The sequence below is a fragment of the Suncus etruscus genome, chromosome X (assembly GCF_024139225.1).
Source record: "Suncus etruscus isolate mSunEtr1 chromosome X, mSunEtr1.pri.cur, whole genome shotgun sequence".
Lineage (NCBI taxonomy): Eukaryota > Metazoa > Chordata > Mammalia > Eulipotyphla > Soricidae > Suncus > Suncus etruscus.
Genome location: NC_064868.1, coordinates 37,204,330 through 37,217,995, shown reverse-complemented (window position 1 = coordinate 37,217,995; position 13,666 = coordinate 37,204,330). Strand labels below are relative to the sequence as shown.

At 38.9% G+C, this 13,666-nt stretch overlaps 1 protein-coding gene across 1 annotated transcript in view; it reads right to left on the bottom strand.

Annotated features, from left to right (window-relative positions):
- CFAP47 (cilia and flagella associated protein 47) overlaps positions 1-13,666 on the bottom strand; it is a 433,368-nt gene that overhangs the window by 168,874 nt on the left and 250,828 nt on the right. The window contains exons 44-45 of the mRNA XM_049766890.1: positions 8,213-8,318; positions 7,137-7,363 (exon numbers count right to left, since the gene is read on the bottom strand). Coding sequence (XP_049622847.1) covers positions 7,137-7,363; positions 8,213-8,318 — 333 coding nt within the window. The remainder of the gene's footprint in view (positions 1-7,136; positions 7,364-8,212; positions 8,319-13,666) is intronic.

Here is a 13,666-nt window from a genome sequence, read left to right as displayed (position 1 = left end):
TCCCGGAGCATGATTCTTTGCCGGCGCGGACAGGCAGCTGGCGGGCCCCCCATGGGCCAGCGCCTTTTAGTCCGCCCTAGGGCCAGGGGGGGGCCCCGGACCTGGGTCACCCGACCCCCCTCTCCCCCATTCCTCCGGATCTCCAGGTGGGTTTCTGGGAGGAGCAGATGGGGCACCCTGGGTTTTGCCCCACTCCCAGGCCGGGCCGGGACCCTGGCCTAGGGAGGGGCACCAGTCCCTGAGCTTCGGGCTTGGGAGGGTCTCTCTCCCTTCCCGGAGCAGGATTCTTTGCCGGCGCGGACAGGCAGCTGGCGGGCCCCCCATGGGCCAGCGCCTTTTAGTCCGCCCTAGGGCCAGGGGGGGGCCCCGGACCTGGGTCACCCGACCCCCCTCTCCCCCATTCCTCCGGATCTCCAGGTGGGTTTCTGGGAGGAGCCGATGGGGCACCCTGGGTTTTGCCCCACTCCCAGGCCGGGCCGGGACCCTGGCCTAGGGAGGGGCACCAGTCCCTGAGCTTCGGGCTTGGGAGGGTCTCTCTCCCTTCCCGGAGCAGGATTCTTTGCCGGCGCGGACAGGCAGCTGGCGGGCCCCCCATGGGCCAGCGCCTTTTAGTCCGCCCTAGGGCCAGGGGGGGGCCCCGGACCTGGGTCACCCGACCCCCCTCTCCCCCATTCCTCCGGATCTCCAGGTGGGTTTCTGGGAGGAGCCGATGGGGCACCCTGGGTTTTGCCCCACTCCCAGGCCGGGCCGGGACCCTGGCCTAGGGAGGGGCACCAGTCCCTGAGCTTCGGGCTTGGGAGGGTCTCTCTCCCTTCCCGGAGCAGGATTCTTTGCCGGCGCGGACAGGCAGCTGGCGGGCCCCCCATGGGCCAGCGCCTTTTAGTCCGCCCTAGGGCCAGGGGGGGGGCCCCGGACCTGGGTCACCCGACCCCCCTCTCCCCCATTCCTCCGGATCTCCAGGTGGGTTTCTGGGAGGAGCTGATGGGGCACCCTGGGTTTTGCCCCACTCCCAGGCCGGGCCGGGACCCTGGCCTAGGGAGGGGCACCAGTCCCTGAGCTTCGGGCTTGGGAGGGTCTCTCTCCCTTCCCGGAGCAGGATTCTTTGCCGGCGCGGACAGGCAGCTGGCGGGCCCCCCATGGGCCAGCGCCTTTTAGTCCGCCCTAGGGCCAGGGGGGGGCCCCGGACCTGGGTCACCCGACCCCCCTCTCCCCCATTCCTCCGGATCTCCAGGTGGGTTTCTGGGAGGAGCTGATGGGGCACCCTGGGTTTTGCCCCACTCCCAGGCCGGGCCGGGACCCTGGGGGGTAGAGTCTGATCTCGTGGGTGGCAGATAGCTGCTCAGCTATACTCAGTTTGTCACTGGTAATTTTATACCAGTCTACATTTTGCAAACCGCGCGGGGGCTAGCGCCCCCGCGCGAACATTTGCTCCTTCCAACCATCAGTACCCCAGATTTACCCTTATTATCTTCAGTAACACATAGTCCTAATCTCTGACCTAAGACATGCAGCAGATCTAACAAATCTCAGAACTATCTAGAAGGACACAAATTGAACACATATATCTTTTGAATATTTTATGGGTATTTTCTTTAACTGATGTAACTCTCTATATATTCTTCTACCCTGATGTTTTTATTCACTTTTCATCTTTTCTGTTCTTTGTAAGCTGTACAGTAAGGATTGTTGGTGGAACTGTCCCTCAGTTTGATGCCTATGATTGAACTATGTCATGGAAATTGCAGGTCTTGTTTCTATTGCCTGCAGATGCACCAATAACGCCCCATGGCATTGATCCTTGTTTGCATAGACACATTAAAATGGGAAAACACCATACATACAGATAAGTTCTTATCTAATAAATCTCAGTACAATGTACCTTACACCCTGAACATTGATAGAATGACCTGGCACAGGCATCAGAAGATTGGGCATCCTCCATTCACGCCAGAACCAGGCAAGCTATCTACGAAACATCCAGGGTCGTTTACAGCAACAGCTGGAAGCAGTCCTCTACCAGGAAAGACACTACCAAGGGTCTGACATCGACCCCCTAAAAAGAGACTTCCGTTTACACTGAGAAGACTCGACAACATCAATGACCTGCTCTACAGGACATGGTTCTCTCTAGTGCCCCTTAAATGTGAGGTGAAACGAGAGGATGCTATGCACCATCCTGACTGCAACATGGGATATGCAGACTCCAGGATTCTTAATACAGAAGCATGATACCAACAACAGAAACTATGTGAGGAATGGAGGTGTACTGCCACTACAGACGATGACTTGAATTGGACAAACTAATCTGCCTGGAGCCAAGAGTCAGTCCTGTGCCAGGAAACTTCAGGGTTAGGGTCTTCTTCCATTTAGACCATAATTTGTCTTTCCATGTCCCTTATGTTTTGATGGGCCTATGCAAACAAATGCCACTTTAATACCATTTTTTTTACTATGTTCCCTTGACTCCAATCCTTAAGAAAAACAACCCACTAAAACTTTTGAGGTTAACTTAAACTAGTAAGCATGTGCATGGAACTAGAGAAATGTACTTTGCCCTCAATGTTTAAGGAGCTACATAAGTATAATGTCTTTAGATTATATTGTGTGCTGCTAAGAAATAGTATGTACTACAACTGGGGATTAGAGGGACAAGAAATTGTATTGTACGTGGGTTCAGTTTTGTTTTCCTTAATGCTCTTTGGCTGAAAGTTCAAGGCTGGAATATCATCGATGGGACTACCGAGAATTCTGTTTATGGGTGATTGGGCTCCCACTGTAACTTTACCCTGTCCTCTTCTTTACATCTTTGTTGTCATAATTAAAATAAAAAAAGTTTAAAAAAAAAAAAAAAAAAAAAAAAGAATATAATATTCTTCATTTCACTGAATTGTGATTGAATTACTCAAATTTGAATGGGCACTTCATGCTACACTTGGGGCATATTTAAAGTATTCAGTAAACATTGACTAACATTAACATCATCATTGTCATTACTGTCACCATTATCATCATCATTATTATTCAGAAAAAATGCTAGAGTCTTCAGCAATTACCTAATTTATTGGGCTCATAATCTATAATACCCCCAAGAATGTTTTCACAAACTCACCTTTTCTAACTATTTGGCAATTACAATCACATAAATATAGAGATGCAAACTAACTCATTTTTGTAGACAAAGCAAACAAAATTTCTATTCATATCAACCACTAAGTTTTAAATTTTCTTGAAATAAAATGTATTGGCATACTTTTGTCTTGACCAAATTCTAGTCAAGTTCCTTCAAGCTTTTTTTTTCAACTAGACCTCAAGTTTGGCCTATAGAATGGAAGATTCTTAGCACAAATAATTTTGTCCAAGTCCCTTGCCTCATAAATAAATATTAAGAGTTTTGAATAAACACTGACATAGTTCATAATAGCTCAAGGCCATTTCTGTACTATAAATTCCTAATCGTATTTAAAGGACGTAACTAAAAATGCTCAGGAAGGTTATTAGAAATCTTATTGTGGATTCAGAAAGACAGTACATAGAGCACTTGCATGGCTCAGGAATAATTGCTAAGTGCAGCACCAAGAGTAACCACTGAGCAATGTTGAGTGTACACACACACACACACACACACACACACACGAAAAGAAAGAAATGTTACACACACACATACAAGCACACAAAAAGAAAGAAATGTTGACTGTTTCAGCCCAAATCTGAAGATAAAAGATCAAAAATCTTCTCACAGTAGTTGCTTTAGAAAGCTAACAATTACAATGGCTGAGGAGATATCACATGCATTTCATGTAACTGACATGGGATGAGTTTGGTCCCTGGCATTACTAAGTGCCTCTGTGGTACCGCTAAGAGTGATTTCTGTGTCCAGCACCAGGAGTTACCCTTGAGTATCAGCAGGTATGACACAAAAACATGTGTGTGTGTGTGTGTGTGTGTGTGTGTGTGTGTGTGTGTGTGTAAGCAAACCACTCTGCTTTTCTTTGATTTAGGGTCCATATCCAATGATGCTTAAGGAATGATGCAGTGCTGGGACAGAACCTGATATTCCCATATGCACCAATGTGCTTGGGTCCTGTGAGTCATCTCCCAGCCCCTTTCTCCCTTTTGGAGTTGCAATCTCCTATAATTATGACTCTCATCTATTTTCATAAGCTACAAGTGCCTTTCTTTGAAATACAAACATTCTAGAACACAATGTTCACAGGGTATTTTACCCTAACTTTCATCATTACTTCCTATCAAAAGAATTTCAGATGTTTGCTTCTTTCTCCTGCAGAAATCAAATAGCATTTTTATAAATCCAGCTCACACTTACAGCTTTAACTAGTATCTAGCTTGGATTATTTTTGACTGTATCAACTGGTAATAATTATTTCATATTTGGTATGCAATTAAATTAGACAAATATAAAACCATTCCTTTATCTTTTCTACTCTTAGCCTAGGAGCTCTTTTAGATTTTCCTTTTTAATCATTAATAAAAATCACTAAAACATTGCATGTGACTTATTCTGCCATTTCTCCAAGAGTATATAAGCATAGCTTTGAATCCCAATTTTAAAGAATAGAAAACAAAGGACTTCATTCTTAAGGCTCTGAATATTTCTAATACTACTGAGTATATCATTAGAGTTAGTGGCCAACAGAATATGAATTTAAATGAGAGTTAAGTAGGGAGGTGCCAGAAATGCTCAACATAAGATTCTGCCTCTCACCGAATGCGGATATATCATACTGCTATTACCATAGAAATCATTTTAAAATGTAAATTCTTCATAGCTATGTAATAAAAATGTGGTCAGAAATATCTCTTTTTTTGCAGCAGTAAGGTGATTACATTTATTCAATTAGATTCACTTCTAAGCAGACATTTTTTCAATGATAATTTAAGATTTTCTTTTTATCATGGCTATTTTAAGCTATAACAGAACATTGTAGACTTGCACTCATTTCAATGTGTAATTTTATGGAACAGGAGGGAAAGTCCTTAGTCTGGAGGTGATGGAGAGTAAGCAAAAAAGAAAGGAACTAAGAGATAAAAATAGATCCATTTCAATTTTGTCACAAGTCAGTGGTGTCACCTTGTCATCTTACTCATTTGAAGTCTTAGTTTATAGGTCTAGAAGAATAAGAGGTGGAATTACGTGCTTGAGTGTCTTTGTTTTCCACCTTTAAAATACAATAATGTTTCATTCAGATCAGTACTATAATCTATGCCCTGTCAGTGAATGCAATCTAGCCTTTTTTATTTCCAAGTCATTTCATATTTATATTGAAAGTGTAATCCTCTTTTCTACTTTAGTCCATGGCATCATTAAAATAATTTAAAAAGTGATCATAAAAACATTTTGAAGAAAAAGTGGAAACTATTATACAAGGACAGACTTTTTTTTTAAATCATTCTTGTTTATTGTGCCAAAATAATGCCAAAAGAATTAGCATTATTCTATTTCAAGAGGGCACTATTAGTAATTGCACCCTAAAAGAAACCTTGATCACTAGATGTAAATAAGCATAATAAGCTGTGTCTGTAAGAACTAATTTGATGTAGCTAATTTTCTCTTTTCTTTCTTGCTTTGTACCTTCCCAGTACCCCTGCAGTGCTAAGGAGAGAACTCAGAGCCTCACTTATGCAAGGCAAATGACCTACAACTGAGCTTCATCCCTGGTCTGTATAGCTGATTTTCTTAAATGTGCCCTTTCCAGTCTTCCTTAGTTATTTTCTGCATGCAGAAAGTTTTGCTAAAACAAAAATATGTTCTAGACCCAGTCTCATGGAAAATATTGATTTTCCAGTGTGTGTGTAGGGGGGAGACTTCAAATTTTTAAAGAGTACTTACAACTTTTAATTATTTTGGAAGCGTCACCCTATTTTATTGATTTAGATTGGTTCTGACTGCGCAGACTGACAGGCAATGTATGAGAACGCCTGCTCCTGTGGTGCAAATGTAGCTACTTCGCTTCTCCCTTCAAAGGCACCCGCTGGCCTAGGAGAGGGGGCACAGTGGCTTAATGCATGTGCAACTCATTAGCACAGACTCACTCCAGGGAGCAGCTGAAAACATTTAAATTTAAAAAGCCAATACTTAATCTTAAGGAATAATCTCATTACTATTATTATTTCCACCAACAATTCAGAGGTTCAGAAATACCTATCCTGAATAAGATATCTATCCTCAGTAGAAGTAAAAAGAGCAAGAGAATTTGGACTTTGAAACTATAGGCTCTGGGGTCACCTGGTTAGAGGATTTAACAGTTTAAATTGTTGGGGACAGAGACATAATACAGCAAGGAAGGAGATGTTTGTCTTGTAGAACAACAATCCATTTGACATCCTCTTATTTACCACTACATGTGGTTCCCCCTGGGCAACCAGAAGTCACTCTTTAGTATACCACCAAAAATCACCTCTTGAGCACAACAATGTGGCCCCAAACTTTCCATATCAAAAACCTAAGCATCTTTTCAAGCACAATTAAACAAGACAGAGCATTTGGTATGTGAATACAAGGCACAAAATTAAAGACAAGAGAACACACAAAAGATTTCAGGTTTCAATGCAAATCACACTCCAGGGCAATATAAAAAAGAAATCAAAGACAAAAAATTTTAATCTAGACAATAATCAACACAGAAAGTGTGCTGTCTTCTAGGAAGGAAGCTAAAATAATGAGAAAACAGACATTCTACGCATGCAGTTATTGATAGAGAAACCATGGGCAAAATCCCATCTCCCTCAAACACACTCCTTTTAAAGAAAGTGTCATGATATGAGTCAAGAATGCAGGAAATATATTTGGAAAGCTGAAGAAATGGAGAGAAAGAGATGCTAGGTTTAACTTTTATTCATTTTATGTTTTTGTTGGGGGGAGGAGCTTAGCTTTTAAAATGGCCATATACTGAAATTTTTCATTTTAACAGAGTTTGACCTCAGTCCTCCGAAGTTCAGTGTTCTGAAGTGGATGTGCTGGAGGGATTTGCGCAGGGGACAACTAGAGCCAGAGATCTCAGGATTATAGAATTGATCAGAACTTAGAAATTCAGAAGTCAAACACCATGCATTGTTACAAATCAGTGGCAAGGGTGAATTGGTTCTGGCATCCTACAATATCTGCATTTTACACTCACCTCTACTTTCGTGAGCCCTAGGAGGGCAATGGCCACTCGGACACTGCTGCTCTCTAGTGTGCCTGTGATGGACCTTCGATCATACTCCATCCTCGACATCTGTTGCTTTGCTGCAAAAGCGAAAGCCCTTTCCTTGGCGTCATTCATCAGGGGAAATAAAATGTCTGTGCGTAGAATTTCACCGAGTTTGCATTTCAAGTACAGTACTGGATCATCTTTATTAAACGCTATGGATAGTCAAACAAATTAATGATGACAATGGTCATTTATGCTCTTGCATAACTCCCAGGATGGAATTAGGGGTTTAGAATAGAAATTTGCCATTCTCATCTTCATTTAACCAAAGTAAAAACAGAAACCGGTAAATATTTCCTACTGTTAATTAATTCACTGATTCTCACTTAGTGATTGAAGAGTAAAGACTTCAGAAACTAGATATTTTATTGACATTCTCTTAAACAGAATTCCAGTCCTAATATTATTTTCCCAATATCATCAACATGATCAAAATATCAGGATTAGGAACAGAAATACACATAAAGGAAGACATTTGTCAAGGACTTGTAAGAACTGCCAATGTCTCTCACTAACAATCTTACACTTACAGCTAGAGTGTAGGGTAGTAGTCTAGATCTTAAGAATAATAATAATTATTATAATATATGAAACTAAAAATGTAGCTATTTCCAAGTTACTCAGGGGATGGAAACTTTCTGAGTAAATATTTTGAATGCCAAATTTCAATATATACGTGAAGACTGAGAAATTAAGATATAATATGGAATTATCTTTGCTTACTATTTTGGGAGAGTACATTAGCAGTACTTAGGGGAACCCCATAGTGCTGGGGCTCTAATCCTAGATCCTGGCATACAAAGCATATTATCTTTCCAGTCAGACTGATATTACTTAACTTCTTATCTGTCCCTGGAAGCTGGCATGAAGAGACTTCAAAAAATCTAATTCTATATTGGAATAACTTGCTATGAGGATTCTTAAGTGAAACAGAGTCATTCTGCAACATTATAAATAAAATAAAACATACTTTTATATGTTTAAAATAAAACATCCTCTACCTTCATCTGAAGAATTCAAGTTGTGTTGGATCGGAACAGGTTTTGGGAAGTGCGAAGGCAAGGGGATGATGCCTTTACCTTCCAAAATGTATAATATTTCTCCAATCTAAAACAGAATGACATAATAATATGTATTAGAAGGACAGAAAAATTACAGGAAATGATTATGCTATGAAATATCCTGTGAGCTATCAAAAATCTATATTTCTGAGCAAAGTATACCATAAATAAATAAATAAACAAATAAGCTTTGACTATATCCTTACCATTGTGTGTGTGTGTGTGTGTGTGTGTGTGTGTGTGTGTGTGTGTGTAACTTTGCAGGGAATCCCAAAACAGGACTACGAAGGTCGCAGGATATAATGATAGCAATTAATTTTTAAAGTGACACAACACATTAGTAGAATGTGAACATAAAACTAATGTATAAGCAAACACAAACATTCCTCCTTCATTCTGTGATTTATTGTCCAGGGGAATGATGTCATTTTTGCAAGGCTTCTAAGTCTTAAGCCAAGGTTTTCAAATGTACTTTAATGGGCTAAAATATTTTAGACTAAGTTATTAGGCTAAAAGCACAAAAAGAACCAGCAGAGGGTAATAATAAAAGTAGAAAAATGCAAGGGCAGGGGCATAACACAGCAGTAGTCACACACGTTCAATTTCTGGCACTATCATTTTTGCAGGGGCTGGGGTACATACCCAGCAGTACTTCTGAATCTGCCCTCAGGGATCATTCTTGGGGAGAACATATGAGGTGCTGGGGTGCAAGTGCCCAACCTGCAGTACTATTATCTGGGCCCTGGCAATGACATTTATTAGCTGCTAAAACCTCGAGCTAGTTTATCAGATTTGAGTTCTGGTTTCTACTTCACTGAAATGGGATGAGTGTATAATATCTTTATTATAAGAGTCTACAGATGAAATGAAAATGAGGTGCAGAGAGACTCCAAAAGACATATAATTATCACAGTTGGATCATATTTAGATGATTCTAAAGAGATACAGTCTCCCAGATGACAGTAAATGTTCAAGACATGCTATCACAAAATAAGCCACTTAGGTCTCATAAGAACTTCAAAGAGTAGAGGAATAAATTATTTTTCTTCCTATACAACTCAAAGAAATTTAAGATAATAAAAAATAAAGAAAAGAATGATAGGGGTCGGCGAGGTGGCGCTAGAGGTAAGGTGTCTGCCTTGCAAGCACTAGCCAAGGAAGCACTGCGGTTTGATCCCCGGCGTCCCATATGGTCCTCCCAAGCCAGGGGCAATTTCTGAGCACTTAGCCAGGAGTAACCCCTGAGTATCAAAGGGGTGTGGCCCGAAAAACCAAAAAAAAAAAAGATAAAATCCATGAAATATGATTAATGTCTGTTACCTTATATCTTTAGTTAAAATAAAACTACTATTTGTTAGTAATATAAACTTCAGACATGTCTAAAAGGGAGTCTTCTGTTAAAGAGACAATATATTTTTGTGAGTAGCCATAGGTGATTATGATTACAATTATAATGCCTCATTATAATTATAAAAATCAATTGGACATGTATGCATTACAGAAGCTGAATTACTCTGAAAGTTTGCTGCAATTTCATTTATGTAGTTGTATGTATAATTTCCATCAGATAATTCTTTTCATAATGCTTCTATCTTAAGAACTGAAATGGCAGTAAGGACACAGTCCAGGATATCAGAATTATCAGTTTCGGAACCCAGTCCTTTGCTTAGCACTGATGTTCAGGGTGCTAGTACTGCCTATAGACCCTAGATTTTATCCCCAGTACTCCTTAGGATTCCCTTAGTAGGAATAATTCTTGATCACGGAGCCAGTACTAAGTCCTGAGTATTGCCAGGTATGGCTCAAAAACAAAATTTTAATTAAAATTTAAAAAATCATAATATGGGGCTAGAGCAACAGCACAGCAGTAGGGCATTTGCCTGAACATGGACAACCCAGGACGGACCCAGGTTCAATTCCTGGCATCCCATATGGTCCCCTGAGCCTACCAGGAGTGAATTCTGAACATAGAGCGAGGAGTACTTCCTGAGAGCCACCAGGTGTACCCCCCCAAAAAAAATCCCTCATAATATACTTTCTCCTAATAATGTTCCACAGAATTCTTAAAATTTACTATTCACAATTATATTCAGTTCATGCTTAGGGAGAGTTAAAGAAAATGTAAAAGTTTAAGCTATCATGTGTCTAATTACAATTCCTGTATTATACATTTCAATAGTAGTTTTTCCCAGGAAGTCATGCTACTTTGTCCATTGAGTCCAACTTAACAATCCGAAATGTGCTTCTTCTGCTTGAGTGTGTGTATCATTGCAAGTACAATGGATCAATACCAAGAATACAAAATTTACATTGATAATTGCAATATAGTATAAATAAATTCTATAGACTGAAGAAAACTGTATTTTAAGATCTAATTCTTATATTATAGAAAATATTATTTGTTTTGCCAGAATAATTTTAAAAATTCAGAAGTTTCTGCCAAAAAATTCACGAGAAAGCAATTACCATACTTATGCTTGCTTTAATGTTTGCCTGAAAGAGAAGAGAGCTATACTTAATCAAATTCAGTTTTACTTAGTTCACTCCACAAAATGAATACAAACCTCTAGGAGCTGTACAAAAATTATATAAAAACTGTTCTCTGCCAGAATATTTTTCTTAATATATAAGTTTACATTAATTTCATAGACATTTATTAGCTGATGAAATGTCAGCAACCAAGAGTCCACTCAATTTCATTTCATTCCCTGCCTTACATGTACAATATATTATCCTTTCTCAAAAATATTTTATATACATTGTTCGATTGCAATCTTTTTTTTTAAATCAGAATAAATGTAATAGAAGCCTAGAGAGATATAGTACAGGGGTTATGGAAATTGCCTTGCTCACAGCCAACTGTGTTGTGATCCTAAGCTTATCTGAGCACCATACCATGAATGATCCCTTAGCACCATACCATGAATGATCCCTTGAACATGGTTGGGTATGGCCCAAGAAACACACAAACAAAAAAGAAAGAAAAGAATAAAAGAAAGATTAAATAATCTGTAATTTAAAATAAGGTCTGACCAAAAAATGACTCAGAAAGTTATTAGCAATAGTGTATAGTTGTTTCCTTCTACTTTCATGAAATAAATCAGATCAGGAAAGAAATATAAATGAGGACTCGGAGCTATACTCCATGTATACAAAAGAATTGCATTTGCTTTGCATGAGGCCAAGAAGGGTTCAATCTCTGATACCCCATATGGTTCCTCAATCCCTGCCAGGAGTAATACTAAATGCAGAGTCAGGAGTAAGCCCTGAGCACTGCCAGATGTGACCCATGAACAAAAAAATTAAAATGCAATTAAAATAAAAATTTTAAAGTTAACAAAGCTCTTCAAATTCTTAAGTTTTGAGGTTATGATAAGAGGATTACAATGGTAAGATAAATAGATACACCAGATTATTTGACTATTTAAAATAGTCAATATTCAATTGCCTGCCTTTGATTAATTTCATACTTCCCAGTCAGAATATTTATGTAGATTTATAGAATAGTTTTCAAAAGAATGGCAAAGGTCTATGTTGATATAAAAAAGTTTTAATAGAGGCCAGAGAGATAGCATAGAGGTAAGGCATTTGCCTCGCATGCAGAAGGTCCATGGTTCGAATCCCAGCATCCCATGTTATCCCCTGAGCCTATCAGGAGCGATTTCTGAGCATAGAGCCAGAAGTGGCCCCTGAGCGCTGCTGGGTGTGACCCAAAAAACAAAGAAACAAAAAAAAGTTTCAATAAAGGAATTTTATTCTTGCTATGTATGTTGTTAATAGTACTCAATACGCACAGTTGCATATCATTTTACAAGAAACCAGAAAAAACTGACACAAATAATTGGCAGGAGAGCTTGATCCCATTCCTTCCACTGTTTATCTAACATATAACCTTGTACTTATCATAGATACTCTCTAAATACTAATCACCTAGATCATAAAAATTAGGAGGACTGTATTTCTGTACAGAAAATCTCTGTGTTCTCTCACAGATCTTAACATTCTACTTATTCTTCTAATTTCACCACAGGTATTGCAAGGTTTTGTAATTCTTTTCTTAGAATTGACTCAACAATATTATATTATTTCAGTGGCTAAACATACATCAAATAAGATTCAATGACTGGGTACATAGAGCCTAACTAAAATTCTAAAATGTGAAATTCCGTATATTAGGAAGAGAGAGAGAAAGAGAGAGAGAGATCATTTATCATTATAGGCAACTATTTGACTTTGACATAATTCTAATGTGAAAGTAACCAGCAAATAATCTGTTCTTGAAAGTACTTATTTTCATACAGTAATTTAGCTAAGAGACATCATTCATGTGGTAAATATTTCTGAAAAGATTTATATAACTACATATAAAATTCAACTTTTTTAGCAAAATGTTAACACAATTTTAATTAATTGCTTATGAGATTGTTCCATAGGCATTTTGAGAAGACATTGTGTATTAGGATAGCATAACATATTGATTATTGAATTTTATAAGTAAAATTCACATTATGTTACAGAAAAACATTAAAAAACAGGAAGTGGGGCCTATGTTTTAGTAGTACTTGTGGCAATGAGATTAGCAATCTCACTTGCATAGCATTACATTTTTCATAAAAGTTCCTTTCTATCCAAATTATTGCTACCAAGTAAATAAGTAAAAAATTGCTTCCTCTCAGTGAAAATATCTAATGGTTATCATGAATGATTTTTTGGGTCAATATTCACTTTTACAGTTCTTTATGTTATCTTTCTTCCTTTACCCATATCTAATATAATCTTTCCTTATTATTTATAAAATATTTGCTCAATGTTGGCTGATGATAAAGTTTAGGACAAAAATAGAATAAAGAAAGGTGAATGAAGCAGAGTAATAGATAGCTAGTGTTTGTTTCCGAGACAGTCTCAATCACTAGTTTCTGTTTCCAACTTTTTTTTATCAATGTTGCATAAAGGTATTTTTTAATGTGCTTTATCAATAAAAATGCTTTTTAGAATATTAAATATCATGGGGTCAGAGCAATGGCACAGCGGTAGGCATTTGCCTTATACGGAGCTGACCTAGGACAGACCTCGGTTCGATCCCCAGGCGTCCCATATGGTTCCCCAAGCCAGGAGCGATTTCTGAGTACATAGCCAAGAGTAATTCCTGAGTGTCACCGGGTCTGGCCCAAACCCCCCCACCAAAAAAAATATATGTATATTAAATATCATGTCTATGCTTGTTACTTCCGATCATTTTTTTCCTTTAATAATCATGCTGACAGTGATGATGATGGTGATAATTATGATAATGAGTTCAGATATTTAACTTAAGGTTTACTGACCTCATTATCACTCTGACTAATCCAGTCAATGTATTATCTACCATTTCAACAAACCATTCTAAGAACTGGC